Here is a 20929-nt window from a genome sequence, read left to right as displayed (position 1 = left end):
CCCAGCAGGGTCTCTGCCCTGTCTCTCATGCCTGCAGAGTGCTGGTTACCCAGGGCTGCCCTAAGCCCCCCGAGCGTCCCTCCTCTCTTCCCGATGCCTCCCCAGGGACCTCCTAGACCTGCCCACAATCCGGTAGCTAAAGGGTTAATGCCAGCCCCAGCAGGCGTGGTGACATATGGTGGGAGGGGACAGGGTCTTCAAGACCCTGCTCCAGCACCCAGCCTCCACTTGCTGCTGTGCGAATGCTTAAATATCAGGAATGTCACCCTTAGTCGCAGGTGACAAACTGGACCTGTCAGAAACTGTCCGCTGAAGGCTCCTGAGATTCTGGGTCTCAGCCTGGCCATCCCATCCCCAATCAGCGAGGGGGAGATCTGTCTCTTTTACCACAAGAAACACAGCTTGGCTGGACTCCAGGTCAACGTCATGGATCAGCCCCACTAGGCCCAGCCGGGAGGGGGCGCAGCTGAGCTGCCTGGGAACCGTCACTGTCCGCTGGCCCCAAGGGGCCCACAGGGGCTGGGGCTGCAACACCCTGAAGCCAATAGAGGTTGGGCTTGATTTTTCTCGGCCACCATCCAGGGCTACCTTTCTAGCTTGGCAGGTCCCCCTCCCAATCCTATTTCCATCCTGGGGCCTCTTCCCTCCTGGAGGAGGTCTGGCTCCTGGGAGCGGGGCGTGTCCTCAGCAGAGCTCCGGGAGCAAGCGCAGCCTAGTCCTGAGGCCAGGCTTTGGAGTCCACGCGCCCAGGTCCACTTCCAGCTCTGGCACTTCCTACCTGTGTGACCTCGGAGGACTCATTTCTGTCCTCTCTGAGCCTCGGTTTCCTTCTTTTCTTCCTTTCCTTTTTCTTTTCCTTCTTTTCTTCCTTCCTTTCTTTCTTTTGAGACAGGGTCTCACTCTGTCAGCCAGGCTGGAGTGCAGTGGTGCAGTCTCAGCTCACTGCAGCCTCGACTTGCCGGGAAGTCTCCAGTGATCCTCCCACCTCAGCCTCCCGCAGTAGCTGGGACTACAGGTGCACGCCACCACACCTGGGTAATTTTTGAATTTTTTGTAGGGACCAGCTCTCATTAGGAGACCCAGGCTGGTCTGGAACTCCGGGGCTCCAGTGATCCGCCCACCTCAGCCTCTCAAAGTGCTGGAATTACAGGCATGAGTCGCCATGCCTGGCATGAGCCTCGGTTTCCTTATCTGCAAAATGGGGGATAATAATAGTACTTGTCTCATATGGTGTTGGAGAATGAAATGACAATTTTAAGTCCTTAGAGCAGGTAGCAAGCAGTGCTAGCTACCCAAGGGTCAGAGGCAGGGCCACCCATCATCCTCAACAGCTGCTGCAGCTTTTGTAAATAAAGTTTTACTGAAACACAGCCATGACATAATTCATTTACATAATGTCTGCAGCTGGTTTTGCTCTAAAATGCTAGAACTGAGTAGTTGTGACAAAAACTGTATGGCCTGAAAAACCAAAAATATGTACTATGTGGCTTTTTATTTGTTTGTTTTTGAGATGGAGTCTTGCTCTGTTGTCCAGGCTGGAGTGCAGTGGCTTTATCTTGGCTCACTGCAACCTCTGTCTCCCGGATTCAAGCGATTCTCCTGCCTCAGCCTCCAGAGTAGCTGGGACTACAGGCGTGTGCCACCACGCACAGCTAGTTTTTGTGTTTTTAGTAGAGTTTCACCATGTTGGCCAGGCTGATCTCGAATTCTTGACCTCAGGTGATCCACCCACCTCAGCCTCCCAAAGTACTGGGATTAAAGGTGTGAGCCACTGCGCCCAGCCTTTCTGTCTGGCTTTTTACAGAAAACATTTGTTCATCTTTGCCTTAGAGTCCAGCACATAGTGATTATTATTATTATTATTACTGTTACTATTCCAGCACCCTCCTCTCGGGTTGCACAGCCTGGTGAAGTAGGGGAAGCAGCGTCAACCTTTCCTTCATTGTTTTCTGGTTCAATAAAGATGTGTTATCAATCTTCCATGCACCTGCTCCCTGCCCGCAGGGAGCTCCCTGTCTAGGATGGGGAGATAGACAAGTCACCATTCACAGTCCACTCTAACAGAGGAAGTCAGGAGCGTCCACAGGAAACACCAGACACAGCTAGGAGTGGGGAGGTGTCCAGGAAGGCTTCCTGGGGGAGGGGACACGTGGGCTGAAAGATGAGGAGGGTTTAGCCAGGAAGCCAATCCATGTGGCGATGGCACGTGGAAGAAGGAAGAGCCAGACTTCAGTTTGAAAAATGTGTGTCCTGGTCAGGCATGGTGGCTTATGGCTATAATCCCAGCACTTTGGGGAGTTGAGGTGGGTGGATCGCTTGAGCTCAGGAGTTCAAGAACAGCCTGGACAACATGGCGAAACTGTCTCTACAATAAATACAAAAATTAGCTGGGTGTGGTGTGCCTGTAGTCCCAGCTACTTGAAAGACTGACGTGGGAGGATGGCTTGAGCCCAGCAGGTGGAGGTTGCAGTGAGCTGAGATCATGCCAGTGCACTCCAGTCTGGGCAACAGAGCCAGACCCTGTCTGAAAAAAAAAAAAGAAAGAAAGAAAGAAAAGGAAATAAAGAAAGAAATATGTGTGTCCCTGAGTTGCCTCTCACCTCTCAGAGCCTTTCTTTCCTCATAAGAAAAATGGGGCCACTGAACCTCATAGTGCTGTGAGTGATGAGTCTGCTGTCAGGTTCTGCAGGTCTGCTCCGAGCCTTAGTTTCCCTCCTTTGTCCTCCTCTCTCTCACACTGAGCAGAAGGACCTGGGGCTTGTTTTGAGCATTGCATGGGGAGGAACTGCTTAGCAACTGTCCTTCTTTCTGACCTTGAAGTGGAGTGACTGAGGTGAAGCTCCAGGAATGGCCCAGAAGGCCTCTGATGGGGAAGTGCAGAGGGAAGGGCTGGGGAGACCCCTTTCAGCTCCAGTCCTCAGGCTGACTCCAGAGCACGTCCCAACTACACACCTTGGGGAATCGCTCCCTACTCCGTCCTTATTCTCTTGCCTGGCTTGGCTGGAGGGATCAAGCAGTTTGAGCAGCTTCTCAGGCCCTGCATAGGTGCTGATAGGGGCAATAGCAGTGAGGAGCTCCTAAATGTTTAACAAGCAGCAGACAGAAACTCTAACTTGTAGAACTTGCCACTTTCTGTGGTGTAAATACTCTTACTGTGGCTGATTTCAAACCACCAACATGATGTCAACAGGCTCACAAAATTCCTGAACATTTAACAATGGACTCTTTTTTGTTTTTTGTTTGTTTGTTTGTTTTGTTTTTTGAGTTAGAGTCTTGTTCTGTTACCCAGGCTGGAGTGCAGTGGCATGACCTCAGCTCACTGCAACCTCCACCTCCCAAGTTCAAGCGATTCTCCTGCCTCAGTCTCCTGAGTAGCTGGGACTACAGGTGCCTGCCACCACCCCCAGCTAATTTTTTGTATTTTAGTAGACGAAGCTTCACCATGTAGCCCAGGCTGGTCTTGAACTCCTGAGCACAGGAAATCTGCTTGCTTTGGCCTCCCAAAGTGCTAGGATTACAGGTGTGAGCCACTGTGCCTGGCCTAGTTGACTCTTGTGAGCTGGTACAGGCTGGCTTAGCACAGCACAGCACAGGAGGGGACTGTGGGGGATCTCTTTACGGGGGGCAGTTGCAAGGCCCCAGTGCAAGGCACTCCTGACCACGGGTAAGACAAGCTCTGACATCGGGCATCCTCGGGTTCTAAACCCAGTGCTCAGGTGCCCTGCTGGGGCCCCTGGGCTAGTCTCATCACTTCTCTGAGCCTCAGTTTCCTCATCTATGGAATTAGGTCATCAAAAGCTCCTGCTCTTAAGAGGGTTGTGTGGATTTCATAATTTACATAAAGCATTTAGTGCAGGGCCAGCTTAGTAATGAGTAATGAGCATTTGATGAATGATGCCTCAACTTCCCCATCTGTACACAACGCTGCTAGTCATGGGTTCATAGCTGTTCATGGATTCGTAGCCACTCATGGGGCACCAGGCTTGCCACACAGCGAGTGGTCAGCAAATGCTTGCTACCTTCCTCCATCAGGGCTAGAAGCCGCTCACTTCTCACTTGGCTCTCCCTGAGTCACCTGGCTCATCTGGCTCACCTGGCTCGCCCGCAGGGCTGGGGTCTTAGCCAATTGCACAGAGAGAGCCAGCCCTTCTGACGTGTCACTTGCACACTGTGGGCTCTCAGGACGTGCTCTCCTTGGTCCTTCCAGCAGTCTCCATGGGAGGTCCTTTCTGAATTCCCATTTTACTGTTGTGATCACTGAGGCCCAGAGCCTGAGTGGCACAGCTGGGATTTGAACCCAGATCCACTTTCTTTGTTGCCAAGCTTTCCTGTGTCCAGCACATGTGGGGCTGTGGGGTGGGGGATATATGGGAGGAGGCCTGTGGAGGCTGCACAGATCTGCCAGGAGATGCACTAGTAGATGCTGCGCAGATGTGGCTCCATAGAGGAAGTTTTTCCAGGCAGAGGCCCCCAAGTGAGCAGAGGTGTGGCAGGGTGGACTTGGCCCCTGGGGGAAAGAGATGTTGGAACGTGGGGGTCTCATCGTGCAGGAGGATGAGGGCCTAGGTGGACTGGAGCTTTTTCATAGGTTTTGTCTGGGCAGTGGGGTCCCTGGAATCCTTGGATTGACACCACCCTGGCAAAGGAGCAAAGTATGAAACCATAGCAGCTGAGATTTAGGTTAGATATGAAGGAGAACTTTCCAGTTGCCCGTGCTAGAAGATGCTGACCTACATTCCCAAGGGATAGGGTGGCATTTTCCCAATCTAGAGATGGTTTGGAAAAAAGAGAAGATGGCCAGGGCTCGGGGTTGACCCCATTGCAGGGCGGGTTGGAGCCGGGGCAATGGATCGGGGTGGAAGCAGCTTTGACGCCAGCAGCTTGGCTTCCTGTGAATTGGGCTTTTCCACCCCCTTCTCAAAGCCCTCCCATGGCTCCCAGTCACCCTTGCCCCATTGTAAGGCCAAGCCCCTCCTTGGGGCTACCAAGGCCCCTCGGGACCCGAGCCCTGCCGGCCTCTCTGACCTCATCTTTAGCCCCCTGAGCTTCTTGCTGCTTCTGGATGACACCAAGGCCCCTCATGCGTCCTGGCCTTTGCTCAGGCTGTTCCCTCGGCCTTGGACACCCTTCCCCTTCACCCCACCCCAGCCTTCCTCCTCAGCTCTTGGGCACCTCTTCACAGCTGGGTCAGATGCCCTCTGGGGACCCCCATCACTCCAACACAGACTCTGTATCATGACTGTTCGGCCCTTGAGGATGGGGGGACTTGGCCTGCCTTGCAGAGTTCACCTGTGTTAGGTGCTCAGGGAGGGCTGGAGGAGGGAGAGGAGTGTCTGTGGGGGTGAGAGGGCTGTGTTCAGGAGGTGCCGTCCTCCTGCTCTGGGAGGCAGCATTGCCCGGCATTAGGGTACCTGAGCACAGAGTGCAGAGTACAGACACCTGGGTTCGAATTCTGTTCCCATCACTGTCCCCCATCAGGTCCCCTACCCTTATGGGACCTCAGCTTGCTGACCTGTAAGCCGGGCACAGTACCAGCCCCCACAACACTCTGGGGCCATCGTGAGGTCTGTAGGTGGTGGTGGAAGGTGGCTGACCTGCGGACAGCACTCGCCGGATGATGGTGCCAGGCTGACTCTCCTGTCCTCTCCTTGCAGGTGACCGCCATGTCAGTGAGGTTGCGGTTCCTGTCCCCTGGGGACACAGGGGCTGTGGGGCTCGTGGGCCGGAGCGCCTCCTTCGCAGGCTTCAGCAGCGCACAGAGCCGGAGGATTGCGTAAGTTCCGCCCGTGTCCTGTGTCGGGGTGCAGGGGCGGGGCTTGTTAATGGGCAAGGGCAGGGACATCCTCCTCCTGCTGCCAGAGACCCGAAGGCTCACTCTCAGGCTGGCTTGCAGAGAGAGAGAGAGATTAAGAGAGAGAGAGAGAGAGAGAAAGAGAGAGAGATTGAGAGAGAGTATCTTGGTGTTGGGATAAACCTATCATTTCCTTGAGACCTGAATGGTTATCATTTCAAATGCTCCAGAAGTTGATCTGCATGAGCTTAGCAGGTCCACTTGGCAGATAAAAAAAAACTGAGGCTCTGGCTAGGCACAGTGACTCACGCCTATAATCCCAGCACTTTGGGAGGCGGAGGCAGGAGGATCACTTGAGCTCAGGAACTTGAGACCAGCCTGGGGAACATAGCACAACCCCATCTCTACAAACATTTTTTTGAAAAACCAAAAAATCAGGTTGGGTGCGGTGGCTCATGCCTGTAACCCCGGCACTTTGGGAGTCCGAGGCAGGCGGATCACTTGAGGTCAGAAGTTTGAGACCACCCTGGCCAATATGGTGAAGCCCCGTTTCTACTAAAAATGCAAAAATTAGTTGGGTGTGGTGGCACGTGCCTGTAATCCCAGCTACTTGGAAAGCTGAGGTGGGAGGATCACTTGAACCTGGGAGGCGGAGGTTGCAGTGAACCGAGATCGCACCACCGCACTCCAGCCTGGGTGACAGAGCAAGATGCCATCTCAAAAAAACCCACAAAAACACCAAAAAAGAAAAACCAAGAAACCAGAGGCTCAGATAGGTGGAGCCACTGACCCAAGGTCACAGAGCAAAACTGGCGCAGGGTTGCGTCTCCTAAGGGCGGGGTTGGGAAGGAATGTTCTTCCTGTCTGAAAGACTAGGCAATGGGGCCACCTCTTCTGGCTCTGTGACCTGGGGCAAGTGACCTCACCTCACCAGCCTTGTTGTCTTCATCTGAACAGTGGGAATTGTGGGTGCGCCCTGTTCCTGGGGCTGTCGGGAAGGAACCACGAGGGAGGCAGGGCCAGCAACCAACGTGGCCGGTGCCGTGGGGGGTTATCAGATGAGGGAGCAGGCTTGGCACAGATGGGCCTGGGGGGCAGCACTGACCCTATGGCCGAGTTCCCGGGGTTGCTGGCTGGACCAGGCCCTGCCTGCTGCCCCGTCCTGTGTCACCTCCCGCTTTAGGTACTAAGTCCCTGGGCGGAAGGTTGTTTCTGCTCCCGGAGGCCACAGCCTGATAAGCTCAGGCCTGCTGTCCCCTGGCTCCAGGGCCTCATGCCAGGCACTGTGCAAGCCCTCAGGGAACCGTTTACGAGTGGGCAGGACTGGGGACTGGGGCAGTTTTCCGATATCCTGAGGGGGCCAAACCTCTGTCTGTCTGAGCCAGTGGGGTGGACGGGTGGGGGTCCCCAGCCAGAGCAGAGTGCAGAACCCAGTAGGTCAGTGAGTCAGTCAACAACCAAATCCCACCATGCTCTTCCCCGACTTGAAACCCTGCAGATTCCCATACTGCTTAGAATAAACCCAGTGCCCTCCTGGCCTAGAGGCCCCTGGGACCTGGCCCCAGCAGCTTGCCTCTCTCCCCTCCCAGCCTCAGGGCCTCAGCACACACGTGCCCTCCTCCTGCAGTTCCCGCCCCACTCCTCCAGTTCCTGCTGAATCACCTGCAGGCATTGACTTACTGCTAGGTTCTGGGGGAGGACCCTCGATCCCCAGACCAGGCCAGGTCCCTCCTGTGTGTGCTCCCTAAGCTGTTTCCCAGGGGCGTTTGCTGCTGGGATAGGACCTCACCTCCACCCTGCCGAGGTCAGCCCACCCAGCTCACTAACCTTTCCCTGGGGCCTCCCTTCCCATGGGTGCCAGGACCCCAGGGTTAAGATACTGGAGTGTCCCAGCTGAAAGCACCTTAGGAATCCCGGTTCACGCAGCAGATATTCATGGAGCACCTACTCAGGCCCTGTTCTGGGCTTTATCAGAGGCCCTCACTTTCTTGTAGGGGTCTGTAATCAAGGCTGGGAAGGTCAGCTGTGCAGATTACCTGGCTAGGGGGCCATCCAGCCCAGCTGACCCTCTCCAAGCTGTGTGCCCCAGAGTGAGGCTGGTCCACTGAAGCACTATAGGGACCCCTGTGTGGTCTGGAAGGAGGGGTAGGGTCTGCAGACCCTGTAGCCAAGGGCAGCTTCAAGAGCAGGCAGCCTGCGCTCTGTACGGTAATTGAAGGCTCTGCCGTTGTGCTCTAGAAAGTTTTTTTTGTGGGTCTCACTCTGTCGCCCAGGTTGTAGTGCAGTGGTGCAATTCGCTACAGCCTTGACCTTCTTGATTCAAGCGATCCTCCCACCCCAGTCTCTCAAATTTTTTTTTTTTTTTTTCTTGAGATAGTTTCTCTCTGTCGCCCAGGCTGGAGTGCAATGGCGCAATCTTGGCTCACTGCAACCTCTGCCTCCCAGGTTCAAGTGATTCTCCTGCCTCAGCCTCCTGAGTAGCTGGAGGACTACACACCACCACGCCTGGCTAATTTTTGTATTTTTTTTTCTTTTGAGACAGAGTCCCGCTCTGTTGCCCAGGCTGGAGTGCAGTGGCATGATCTCGGCTCACTACAACCTCCGCCTCCTGGGTTCAAGCAATTCTCCTGTCTCAGACTCCTGAGTAGCTGGGATTACAGGTGCACGCAGAGACAGGCTTCTACCGTATTGGTCAGGCTGGTCTTGAACTCCTGACCTCAGGTGATCCACCTGCCTTGGCCTCCCAAAATGCTGGGATTATAGATGTGAGCCACCACGCCTGGCCTAATTTTTGTATTTTTAGTAGAGACTAGGTTTCACCATGTTGGCTAGTCTGGTCTGGAACTCCTGACCTCAGGTGATCCGCCCACCTCAGCCTCTCAAAGTGCTGGGATTACAGGTGTCAGCCACTGTGCCCGGCCCCAAGTAGAAATTCTTAATAAATTTTTTTTTTTTTTTTTTTTTTTTTTTTTTTTTTGAGACAGTCTTGCTCTGTCGCCCAGGCATGCAGTGGTGCAATCTAGGCTCACTGCAACCTCCACCTCCCAGGTTCAAGCGATTCTCCTGCCTCAGCCTCCTGAGTAGCTGGGACTACAGGCGTGGGCCACCACACCGGCTAATTTTTTTTTTTTTTGAGACGGAGTCTCTCTGTCACCCAGGCTGGAGTGCAGTGGCCGGATCTCAGCTCACTGCAAGCTCCGCCTCCCGGGTTCACGCCATTCTCCTGCTTCAGCCTCCTGAGTAGCTGGGACTACAGGCGCCCGCCACCTCGCCCGGCTAGTTTTTTGTATTTTTTAGTAGAGACAGGGTTTCACCGTGTTAGCCAGGATAGTCTTGATCTCCCGACCTCGTGATCCACCCGTCTCGGCCTCCCAAAGTGCTGGGATTACAAGCTTGAGCCACCGCACCCGGCCAATTTTTTTTTTTTTTTTAAACAGAGTTTTGCTTTTGTTGCCCAGGCTGGAGTGCAATGGTGCAATCTCAGCCCTCTGCAACCTCCACTTCCTGGGTTCAAGTGATTCTCCTGCCTCAGCCTCCCGAGTAGCTGGGATCACAGGCATATGCCACCACACCCGGCTAATTTTGTATTTTTAGTAGAGACAGGGTTTCACCATGTTGGCCAGGCTGGTCTCGAACTCCTGATCCCCGGTGATCCACCTTCCTTGGCCTCCCAAAGTGCTGGGATTACAGGCATGAGCCACTGCACCCAGCCCAAAATTCTTAATAAATTTTGAATAAAGAGCCTTGCATTTTTATTTCGCACTAGACTCCACAAATTTCACAACTGGCCCTGCCTGCAGCTCTCCTCCTGCCAGGCCTGTGGGGGCCTTTGAATGTCCTGTATCCATGGGACATGTCCCCTCAGGCCCTAGAGGGGAGCTCTGCCCAGAGAGTGCCCCCACGGTGGGCCCCTGCCTCTTCTTGGCCCCATCCTGGATGCCTGGGATCAGCTCTTTGGGAGGAAGGAGGACAAAGGTGATCCATCGCCTTGACACCAGGGCTCGCTGGCTGTCAGCAAGGGTCCCATGGTGTCTAAGTCCTAGTATAGGAAAGACAGCCCTGATGGCTCTAAGTATCCCGGACCCCTCCTGTCCCCCACCTGATTGTCAGGGATTCCAGAGGATGCTGGGCCTGGGCTGGTTCAGAGGTCCCTGGGCAGTCCCCACCTGGCCTCAGCCTCTGTGGCCCCCTTGTGTGAGGGCAAGGAAGAAGCTGCCCACGCCAACGGGGAAGCGGTGCATCTATTTTTAACTTCCTATCTCCGTCGAGCTCCCTGGGGTCTGGACCCTTGGAGCCAGGGCTGGAGCATGATTGGGTTTCAGGCCCCACCTTCTGGCCTTGTTCCCCGGTAACCCGAGCAGGTGGAAGTGCAGCCACACTGTCCAGGCAGACAACCTGGCAGGAGGGGGGGGCTCTGTGTGGAGAGGGTGGGCTGATGCCCCTCTGTGCCCACCCCCACCTGGACCCCCACCCGGCACCTCGAAACCCGTTTCACTATAGACAGGGCTTTTTATTCCACAGTCAGATGGCTCACTTGGGGAAGTAACCTGGTGGGGAAATTTTATACTAAGATGTGAATGATTGACATAATAAGGCCATTTCCCAAGAGCTGGACCTGGGGGGTGGGAGGATACAGAGATAAGAGGATAAACAGAGAGGATGAAGCAGGAGAAGGCCAGGCCCTGACACTGTCCCATTCTGCCCCAGTTGACAGGCATGGCTGCCCTTCCCCCTTTCCTGCCCCTCCTCAGCCAGGTCTCCCTCCCCCAGGCGGTCAGGCAGGTACTCCCTGAGCCAGGAGCCACTGGGACATCCTCCTCAGCTTGGGAATTCCTCTGTTGGGATGCTAAGGAGTGTGGGTGTGAAAACAAAATAACAGCCATGAATTTACAAGGAGAGGAGGCTGGAGAAAGAGGCGGCTCATATCCAGCCCTGCCTGTGATGCTGTCAAGCACACAGACTCTGGAGCCAGAGGCAAGTGATACAAGTTCTGTCTCCTGGACTGTACCAGGGGGCCTGACCTCAAAGTCTGTCAGGAGGAATGGGTCCATACAGGTAAAGCACCAAGAGCAGGCCAGGCGGGCGCGGTGGCTCACACCTGCAATCCCAGCATTTTGGGAGGCCAAGGCGGGCGGATCACTTGAGCTCAGGAATTCAAGACCAGCCTGGGCAACATGGTGAAACCCCATCTCCACCAAAAATACCAAAAATTAGCTGAGTGCAATGGTGCATGCCTGTGGTCACAGCTACTCGGGAGGCTGAGGCGAGAGGCTCACTTGAGCCCAGGAGGCGGAGGCTGCAGTGAGCCGAGATCACGCCACTGCATTCCAGCCTGGAAGACAGAGCAAGACCTCATCTCAGTTAAAAAACAAAAACAAAAGCGCTGAGAGCAGAGCTTGAACTTGGCAAGTGCCGAGTGCATGCCTGTCATCATCACCGAGCGGCCAACACCGCCAGGCACCTGGGTAAATGGTTGGCTCATGTCCTTGTTGCATGGAGTCTTCACCTGAAGCCTGTGCAGTCAGTCCTATAATTGCCCTGCCTGGAGGCTGGGGGCAGGTGCAGGACTTGAGCCCAGCCCTGTCTGCCTCCAGAGCCTGCACTTGCAACAGCCGAGTACCAAGGCCTCTGCCAACCACAACAGGCAGAAGGACTGCTGTAGCAACCTCACATGAGGGCTGGGGCTGGCGGGTTGCATGTGCCCGTCTGGAAGCTTGTCTGGCATGCCAGGGGCTGTTTAATATTTACTGAGTCCTCCCAGACCTGGTGAAACATCCGGCCCCAGAGGCTCTCCCTGCCCCGGCTTCTGTGACACCTGGGCCAGGCATGCAGCCTGATTTGGCCATCTGGAGGCTGCACGCACATCACCTTCCCCGGTGGGCGGGCCCTCAGAGTGGCCACTGTGCCTGTTGAACCTCAGACAAGGAGCACGGGGCTCAGAGCTTTCCCGGGAGCAGGTGCATTCAGGTATGGCTGCAGCAGTGAGGGTATAAGGTCCCCAGGTGGACGGAAGCAGGGCTAGGCCAAGGGTGCACACCTGCTGGGGACTGGAGGTGGGAGCTGGGAGTGAGCGGGCTCCTGCAGCCCCACCTCCAAACTGCCTGCCCCACTGCCTGCTGCCTGCCTGCCGGGGTCTCTAACCTGTCAGAAACCCGCCTTTCCCCGAGGCTGCAGCCCTGACCACCTCTGCCGGCCTTGAGATGGCAACCTTGCAGAGGGCCCGGTTCAAAAGGTGGGTGATGGGGCCTCAGGGAGGGCAAGGGGAAGAGGGAGCACAGCCCCTCTGGGCTTTGGAAAGCATCAATTAACATTAAATATATACAAATGGCCAGGTGCGGTGGCTAATGCCTGCAATCCCAGTACTTTGGGAGGCCAAGGCAGGCAGATCACCTGAGGTCAGGAGTTCGAGACCAGCCTGGCAAACAAGGTGAAACTTCGTCTCTACTTAAAAAAAAAAACAAAAATTACTGGGCGTGGTAGCAGATGCCTCTAATCCCAGCTACTGGGGAGGCTGAGGCAGGAGAATCGCTTGAACCTGGGAGGCGGAGGTTGCAGTGAGCAGAGATCATGCCACTGCACTCCAGCCTGTTGACAGAGCGAAATTTCGTCTCAAAAAAAAAAATATATATATATATATATCTATATATATTATAATACCTGTCTCCTAGGGTGGTTGTGGAAGTCGAGATATTTCTATAAAGCCCTTAGCGAGCTCCTGGCGGCTGCAGTTGCCCCAGTTACTTAAGCTCATGTGTTCTCACTAAGCTCCCGGGGCCCTTGGGCTTGTGGTATCAGCTGTTCAGCGGCCCAGTAGCCCTGGCCTGAGCTTAGTTTCTCTGCTCTACAGTCATTACTTGTCATCGTAAAGGTGTTGGAAGCTGGACTTTCTCTGGGAGCTGCCCTTCTGCTCCTCTCACACATCCTGGGTCTCCAAAGCTAGAGAGGCCCTGGGTCCAGGCCCTCTGCAGACTCCCACTTCTGCTTGGGTCAAACCTTGCTCCTTGCTGTCCACTCCCAGAGCACAACAGGTGCCCCTCTCCACCCTTGCTCCCTCTGTCCCCAGCTGGGAACACCCAGGGGTGCACTCGCTGTCCCACTCTGCCTGCAGGGGCCAGGATCTCTGTTCTCCAATCCTCTTGGGATGCTATATTTTCCTCCATTCAGCTGAGCTTAATATTTACGAAGTACCTAATATTTTCTTCTTTTTTCTTTTTTTTTTTTTAGGCGGAGTTTCGCTCTTGCTGCCCAGGCTGGAGTGCGGTGGCATGATCTCGGCTCACTGCAACCTCTGCCTCCCAGGTCCAAGCGATTCTCCTGCCTCAGCCTCCCGAGTAGCTGGGATTACAGGTGTCCACCACCATGCCCAGCTAATTTTTTGTTTAGCAGAGACGGGGTTTCATCAGGTTGGCCAGGCTGGTCTCAAACTCCAGACCTCGGTTGATCCACCCGCCTTGGCCTCCCGAAGTGCTGGGATTACAGGTGTGAGCCACAGTACCCAGCCCGCACCTAATGTTTTCTAAGCTGTGAGCCAGGGGAAAGATACAGATAGGATGTGACGATTCTGACAATAGCTCGCATGTCGAAGGTCTCCTTTGTGCCATATTTTGGGCGTGGCATCTAATAGAATTCTCAGCACCACCCTCTGATGTATTATGTGGTTCCATTTTACCGATGAAAAGACAGAGGCTTGGGTGGTGTGTTAGTGTAGAGATGAAGTTGTTTTGATAAAAGGACCCCCAAAATGCAGGTGCTTACTTAAGCTTGGTTATTCCTCTCTCTCTCTGCAGTCCGGAGCCAGTGGGTGGATGAGGGCATGTGTGTGGCGGGCGGTCTGCTTCACAAGGCTGTTCAGGGTCTGTTCCTTCTCTTTTGTTGCTCAGTCAGCTTTTGGGGTGGGTTGAAGCTGCTTCCAGCATACCCTTATTCCTGCCCCTGGGAAGAGGAGGAGTTGGAAGAGAAGGGCCAGTAGTCCCCTGTGAGAACTGATGCCGAGCCAGGCGCGGTGGCTCACACCTGTAATCCCAGTACTTTGGGAGGCTGAGGCAGGTGGATCATTTGAGGTCAGGAGTTCAAGACCAGCCTGGACAACATGGTGAAACCCCGTCTCTACTAAAAATACAAAAATTATCCAGGTGTGGTGGTGCATGCCTGTAATCTCAGCTACTTGGGAGGCTGAGGCAGGAGAATCGCTTGAACCCGGGAGGTGGAGGTTGCAGTGAGCCAAGATTGCACCTATTGCACTCTAGGCTGGGTGACAGCGACACTCCGTCTCAAAAAAAAAAAAAAAAAACTGATGCCAAAGTTAGTTCTAAGAGTCATTTCTGCCATGTCTCTTTTGTGAGAATGTGGTCATTAAGTGATACCTGGTGCCAGGGCACCTGGCCGATGGCTTTAGAGGGCTAAGAGCGGACTTCAACACATCTGTTGGTGAGCAAAGGCTTCATCAACCAGCCTGGTCCTCAAGCCTCATGGATAAGTTATGGGATCCTGAGAACGGGCTTAGATGCCAGGGAAACCAGCTCTGTGCTGTGATGAGGGTGCCCTGGCCTCGTACTCCTGTAATCAGTCTTGAGATGCTGCTACATCGCTAAAGGTTGGGAGACCCAGCCGTCACCACTGAAAGGCAGTTTTTAGGATCATCCAGTCCACACTCCCAACTCCAGCTGGCTTAAGCTAAAAAAGAGTCAGTTGGCTCATGTAACTGCAAAGCCCATGGGCAGGTACAGCTTTAGACATAGCTGGATCCAGGAACTTACTGTCATAGAGATTTGGCCTGACTCTGTTTGTTCCTCTCTGTGTTGGCTCCAGTTTCCCTACGTGGTGGCAAATGGAGGAGGCTGGAAGTCCCGGGTGTATGTTCCCCAGGTTAGCAATGCCAGGGGAAAAAACCCTTCTCCCTTCTGTGAATTCTGAACTCCTGGCTGGCTACTGGCCAGGTTTGATCCCCATATTTCTTGGCCTAGGGGAGCAGAATATGTTGACTAGCGCAGGCCTGGGATGTGGATTTGTGGAAGAATGCTCGTGTGCACGTGTGCGTGTGCAATGTGTGTGTGCATGTTGATTGGTCAGGCTACCTTTCCCCCAAACCACAAGTATAAAAAGCAAAGCTGGGGAGGTTCCCCAGAGGAAAATTGAGGTGCTACTACTGGAGGGAGGGGATGGAAGCTGGGCAGGTAAAGCCAACAGATGCCTCCCCGTGGGTAAAGCACAGGACTATGACTTGGCCTCCTACACGGCTTTGCCTGCACAGGCAGAGCATGCTGATCAGAGAGCATTGGCATTTGGGCTGCTTGATTGTATTTCTTGCTGTAAGTTCATTTCTGATATCAGACTTTTATTACTTTTTTTTTTTTTTTAATTGTCAAGCTGTTCTTTATTTCTGGGAGAGGGCAGGGGATGGGGCTCAGTCTTTCCTGGCAGTGGCTTTCCTCATGGCAGCCAGAACATTGCTCAGCTCCTTCCGCTTCTTCTTGGTACAGATGTGTATCCCTATCCTTTCCTTGATGAACTTGAGGGTCCGTTTGTCCTTGGAGACCTTCAGTAACTCCATGGCGCCCCGCTCATATGGGGCAAAGCCACACAGCTCTCAGATCATGTCCCACACAAACTCAGTGTATTTGGTCAGATGCCTGCTGTGGCGGCTGTGCCTGGGCTTGCTCACGCTCTTGGTCACCTTGTGGTCCTTGTTGAGGCCTATGGCTATAGGGTAGTGCAGAGCCAAGGCTGCTGCTCTCCAGTGGCAGCCATGGCAGAAGGGCTTTATTACTCTTAATCCTCAAATCCAGGCTCCTTATTTTTATTTTTATTTTTATTTATTTATTTTTTAAGATGGAGTCTCACTCTGTCACCCAGGTTGGAGTGCAGTGGTGCAATCTCGGCTCACTGAAACCTCCCGCCTCCCAGGTTCAAGTGATTCTTGTGCCTCAGCCTCTGGAGTAAGTGGGATTACAGGCATGTACCACCACACCTGGCTAATTTTTATATTTTTAGTAGAGACAGGGTTTCGCCACGTTGGCCAGATTGGTCTTGAACCCCTGATCTCAGGTGATCCACCTGCCTCAGCTTCCCAAAGTGCTGGGATTACAAGCATGAGCCACCGTGCCCAGCCCCAGATCCTTATTATACAGATGAGAAAGCAGAGGCTCAGAGAGGCTCCATAACTTTCTGGAGACCACACTGCTTGGTGGTGATGGGGGTGGGACTGAGCCGGGTCTCCTGACTCCCTGTGGCTCTGGTCACTATTTCCAAAGTGCCTGCCCCTGGAGAGGGCTGTCAGGACCGGGCTCTGATTTCTCTTCCTCTCCACCCCTTCTCACAGAAAGTCCATCAACAGGAACTCCGTGAGATCGCGAATGCCTGCAAAATCCTCCAAGTTGTACGGCACGCTGCGAAAGGGGTCGGTCTGTGCAGACCCCAAGCCCCAGCAGGTGAAGAAGATCTTCGAAGCATTGAAAAGAGGCCTCAAGTAAGGCTGGGCTGTGTGCTGCTTCTAAGAAGTGCATTCTTCTACCTCGCCTTCTCTCTGTCTCTTCCTGGGGAAGCGTGGGTGGGTCTTGTCTACAGGAGGTGACAGGTTAAGTTCCTGGTCATTCGTTTAGTCAACAAGTATGTCACGGTGCAGCCATATGCTCAGCCCAGTTCTTGGGCACTGGAAACCTGGCAGTGACTAAGGCAGGAGGATTCTGGTCTTGTGGAGCACGCAGTGCAGAGGAGCAGATTTGATGCAATCAATCAAGAAGCAATGCAATGAATCATGCAGTCCATCATGGAACTTCCACCTGTGCTGAGTGCAGTGGAGAAGGGTAACAGAGAGACGGTGTGTCGAGGGCCTCAGCAGACAGGATGATCCTGGCAGTCACCGAGGAGGTGCTGACAGTGTCTGACACACAAACGGTCTGAAAAGGCGCCACCATGCTCACCTCTAGGGGACAAGCGTTGTAGGCAGAGGCAACAGCACAGGCAAAGGCCCCGCAGTGGGAGCCTGAACTGTGAGCTCACACACACAGGAGGTCAGGGCAGTGGGTGTCTGAGTGAAGGACAGACTTGCTCAGAGACTGACTGATGAGCTGGGCTGAGGCCCGCACAGGAAGAATGAGTCACTCCACAAATTTTTTTTTGAGATGGAGTCTTGCTCTGTTGTCCAGGCTCAAGTGCAATGGTGCAATCTCAGCTCACGGCAGCCTCTGCCCCTGGGGATCAAGCAATTCTCCTGCCTCAACCTCCCGACTAGCTGGGAGTATAGGTGCACACCACCACACCAGGCTAATATATATAGAGATATATATATATATATATATTTTTTTTTTCCTTTTTTTTGAGATGGAGTTTCACTCTTATTGTCCCGGATGGAGTGCAATGGTATGATCTTGGTTCACTGCAACCTCTGTCTCCCGGGTTCAAGCGTGAGCCACCATACCTGGCCTAGGATCCTTATTTTACAGATGAGAAAGCAGAGGCCGAGAGTAGCTCCTGCCTCAGCCTACTGAGTAGCTGGATTACAGGCGCCTGCCACCACGCCTGGCTAATTTTTTGTATTTTTAGTAGAGATAGGATTTCACCATGTTGGCTAGGCTGGTCTCAAACTCCTGACCTCAGGTGATCCGTTCGTCTCAGCCTCCCAGAATGCTGGGATTACAGGCATGAGCCACCGTGCCCAGCCAATATTTTGTATTTTTAGTAGAGACGGAGTTTCGCCATGTTGGCCAGGCTGGTCTTGAACTCCTGACTCAAGTGATCTGCCTGCCTTGGCCTCCCAAAGTGCTGGGATTACAGACGTAAGCCACCATGCTCAGCCCACAAATATTTATTGAGGCTTACAGAGTGCCAGGCCAGGGGACAAAAGTAAACTAAACACACAAAATCCCTACCCACTGCAGAGCTGACTCCTAGTGGGGAAGAGACAGACAATACACAATGCAGAAAAGAAAAGGACAGAGAATATCAGATGGTGTTAAGGGCCACAGAGGAAAACAGGCCTGGGTAAGAAGGCGGAGGCAGGGAGGGTTCATTTTAAATTGGGCAATTGGAAGGGAAGGCCTTGCTGAGAAGGTGACATTGGAGCACACGCCTGAAGGGGTGGAGTGAGCCATGCGGATAATGGGAAAAGAACATTCCAGGCCAGGCTAGCCACATACACAAAGGCCCTGGGGCGCAGCAAGGAGGCCAGCGTGGTTAGAGCCAAAGGAAAGAGGATGAGGTCACCGGGCAATGGGGACCAGATGACAGGGGGCCTTGTGGGCCAAAAAGTGGTTTCCCGGAGTGATTTTCCCCAGATACAGTGGTACTTAGACCCTAAATTCGCTCCTACCTACATCTTTGGTTTTTTTTTTTGAGACAGAGTCTCACTCTGTCACCCAGACTGGAGTGCGGTAGCACGATCTCAGCTCACCGCAACCTCCGCCTCCTGGGTTCAAGCTATTCTCCTGCCTCAGTCTTCCAAGGAGCTGGGACTACAGGCATCTGCCAACACACCTGGCTAATTTTTTTTTGTATTTTTAGTAGAATGGGGTTTCACCATATTGGCCAGGATGGTCTTGAACTCCTGACCTTGTGATCCACCTGCCTCAGCTTCCCAAAGTGCTGGGATTACAGGCTTGAGCCACCACGCCCGGCCCCTACATCTCTTATTTATAGACGGGGCACCTGAAAGAGGAACCAGAGTCAATTAAAAGTTGAAACCAGGCCGGGCGCGGTGGGCCTGTAATCCTAGCACTTTGGGAGGCGAAGGCAGGCAGATCACAAGTTCAGGAGTTTGAGACCAGCATGGCCAACACGGTAAAACCCCGTCTCTACTAAAAATACAAAATTAGCCGGGCATGATGGGGCATGTCAGTCATCCCAGCTACTCAGGAGGCTGAGGCAGGAGAATCACTTGAACCCGGGAGGTGGGAGTTGTGGTGAGCCAAGATCACACCATTGCACTCCAGCCTAGGCGACAGAGCAAGACTCAAAAAATAAAAAAAGTGAAACCACCTTAGAATGAAATGGTTTTCAAAATATACATCCTTGTTCGGGCACAGTGGTGGCCACCCTGTAATCCCAGGACTTTGGGAGGCTGAGGCAGGCGGATTCCTTGAGCCTAGGAGTTCGAGACCAGCATGGCAATATGGCAAAACCCTGTAGAGGTGGAGGTTGCAGCGAGCTGGGATTGTGCAGAGTTGGAGCTAGGATGTGCATGGAGGGTAGAGCATGTTTCTGAAGGGCAGATTCTGTGTCCTTTAAGGACCACATGTTTGAGACTTGTCTGGGGCCAAGGCAGTCCCTTCTTCTCAGAAAGCTCAACACTTCAGTGAGTAGCAGCCTGGCAGAAGCTCTCTTTTCCACATTTGAGGTGGTGTCAGTAGAGCCCAGAGAGGGTGAGTGACCTTCGTGGGGTGACTCAGCAAATCCAGCAAGATGGGACTCCCTGCCCTGGCCCCCCACATATCTAGACCCCTCCTTTTTTTTTTTTTTTTTTTTTTGGAACGGAGTCGCTCTGTTGCCTGGGTGGGGTGCAGTGGCGCCATCTCGGCTCACTGCAACCTTCGCCTCCTGGGTTCAATCAGTTTTCCTGCCTCAGCCTCCTGAGTAGCTGGGACTACAGGTGTGTGCCACCACACTCAGCTAATTTTTTTGTATTTTTAGTAGAGATGGGGTTTCACCGTGTTAGCCAGGATGATCTCGATCTCCTGACTTTGTGATCACCCACCTCAGCCTCCCAAAGTGCTGGGATTACAGGCGTGAGCCACCGCACCTGGTCTAGACCCTTGACCTTGAGGGAGGTGTGCCATGATGGCCTCCCCATGAGCTGGGCCCCAGCTTGGGAGGGGGTGAAGATTTTGGGCTCTGAAGGCCACTGTGTGGTTTCAGACCTGGGTCAGCCTCTTGTCTGCTGTGTGACCAGGGCTGGGGTACTTGCTGCCTTCGAGGGTTGGTTTGTCTGTCTTTAAAATACATATACTAGGCTGGGCGCAGTAGTTCATGCCAGTAATCTCAGCCCTTTTGGAAGCCAAGGCAGACGGATCATCTGAAGTCAAGGAGTTTGAGACCAGCCTGGCCAACATGGTGAAACCCCGTCTCTACTAAAAATACAAAAATCAGCCAGGTGTGGTGGCACACACCCATAGTCCCAGCTGCTCAAGAGACTGAGATACAAGAATCACTTGAACCCAGGAGGTAGAAGTTGCAGTGAGCTGTGATCACACCACTGCACTCCAGCCTGGGCAAGAGAGGAAGACCTTGTCTCAAATAAACAAACAAAAAATAAATAAATAAATAAATAAAATGCACATAATAACAGTAGGACCTACTTGTGGGCCTGGTGAGGGAATTCACTAGGAACTTCCCCATAACCAATTTTGCACGGTGCTGGGCACACAGCCCCCAGTGTGAGGGGGCTGGGCTTCCTACCTGCTTCTGAGCCCCGCTGAGCCCCGTGTCTGCTCTCCACACGGGGACACTGTCCATTTGGCCTGTTTCCTTTCCCTTTCTTGTTCCTCTTCCATTTGAAACTCTTCCTCGCTCTCCTTGCAGGGAGTATCTGTGTGTGCAGCAGGCTGAGCTGGACCACCTGTCTGGACGCCACAAGGACACCAGGAGGAATTCCAGGCTGGTGAGACCCCTCCCTGCCTGCTTCCCACCCAGATAGCCTCGGCCAGGAGTAAAAGATGAACCCGCGTTCCCCCTAGCCTATGTCACGGTGTGACTCTGTCTCAGAACTAGAGGTTTACGGAATAGCCTCTTTATGTTGTGCTGAGTTAACTTCACTTTGGCACATAGAGCAGTTCACACGTTTTAGGCCCACGTCACACTCTCTCTCGGTTCTAGAAGTAACGCTAAGGTGGGCAGAGTATAGAGGTGCATTTCTTTTAGGTCGTCCTACTTTATAGACCTTGGCCATCAGGTGACCTGGACTTGAGATGGCTTCTGTAATGCCAGGAAAGTGGGTCAGGTGTCACATCTCGGGTATGTCACAGTGGCCCCTGCCGCTGTCCTTGATGAAGCCCGCGTGTTCCTTCAGTGTGCAGCTGACAGGCAGCGTTTCCTGCCATCATCAGGGGAGCGTCTTTTTTTTTTTTTTTTGAGACAGGATTTCCCTTTGTTGCCCAGGCTGGAGTCCAGTGTCACAATCCCGGCTCACTGCAACCTCCACCTCCTGGG

The 20929-nt window shown here is 53.5% G+C and overlaps 1 protein-coding gene and 1 pseudogene across 27 annotated transcripts in view; one reads left to right on the top strand and one right to left on the bottom strand.

Annotated features, from left to right (window-relative positions):
* Positions 1–20929, top strand: part of RIPOR3 (RIPOR family member 3) — a 104172-nt gene that overhangs the window by 53931 nt on the left and 29312 nt on the right. For all 27 annotated transcript variants that reach the window (XR_012419563.1, XR_012419562.1, XR_012419564.1 and 24 more), the window contains 3 exons: positions 5655–5773; positions 16110–16256; positions 20303–20381. Coding sequence is in view for 15 of the 27 variants with exons in the window: in XM_074005549.1 (XP_073861650.1) it covers positions 5655–5773; positions 16110–16256; positions 20303–20381 (345 nt within the window). In the remaining 12 variants the exon portion in view is untranslated. The remainder of the gene's footprint in view (positions 1–5654; positions 5774–16109; positions 16257–20302; positions 20382–20929) is intronic.
* On the bottom strand, positions 15100–15551 carry LOC102129691 (large ribosomal subunit protein eL36-like; annotated as a pseudogene).

This window comes from Macaca fascicularis, chromosome 10 (assembly GCF_037993035.2).
Source record: "Macaca fascicularis isolate 582-1 chromosome 10, T2T-MFA8v1.1".
Classification (NCBI taxonomy): Eukaryota; Metazoa; Chordata; class Mammalia; order Primates; family Cercopithecidae; genus Macaca; species Macaca fascicularis.
Note: the sequence above shows the minus strand (reverse complement) of the source record. Positions and strands in the feature narration are given on the sequence as shown.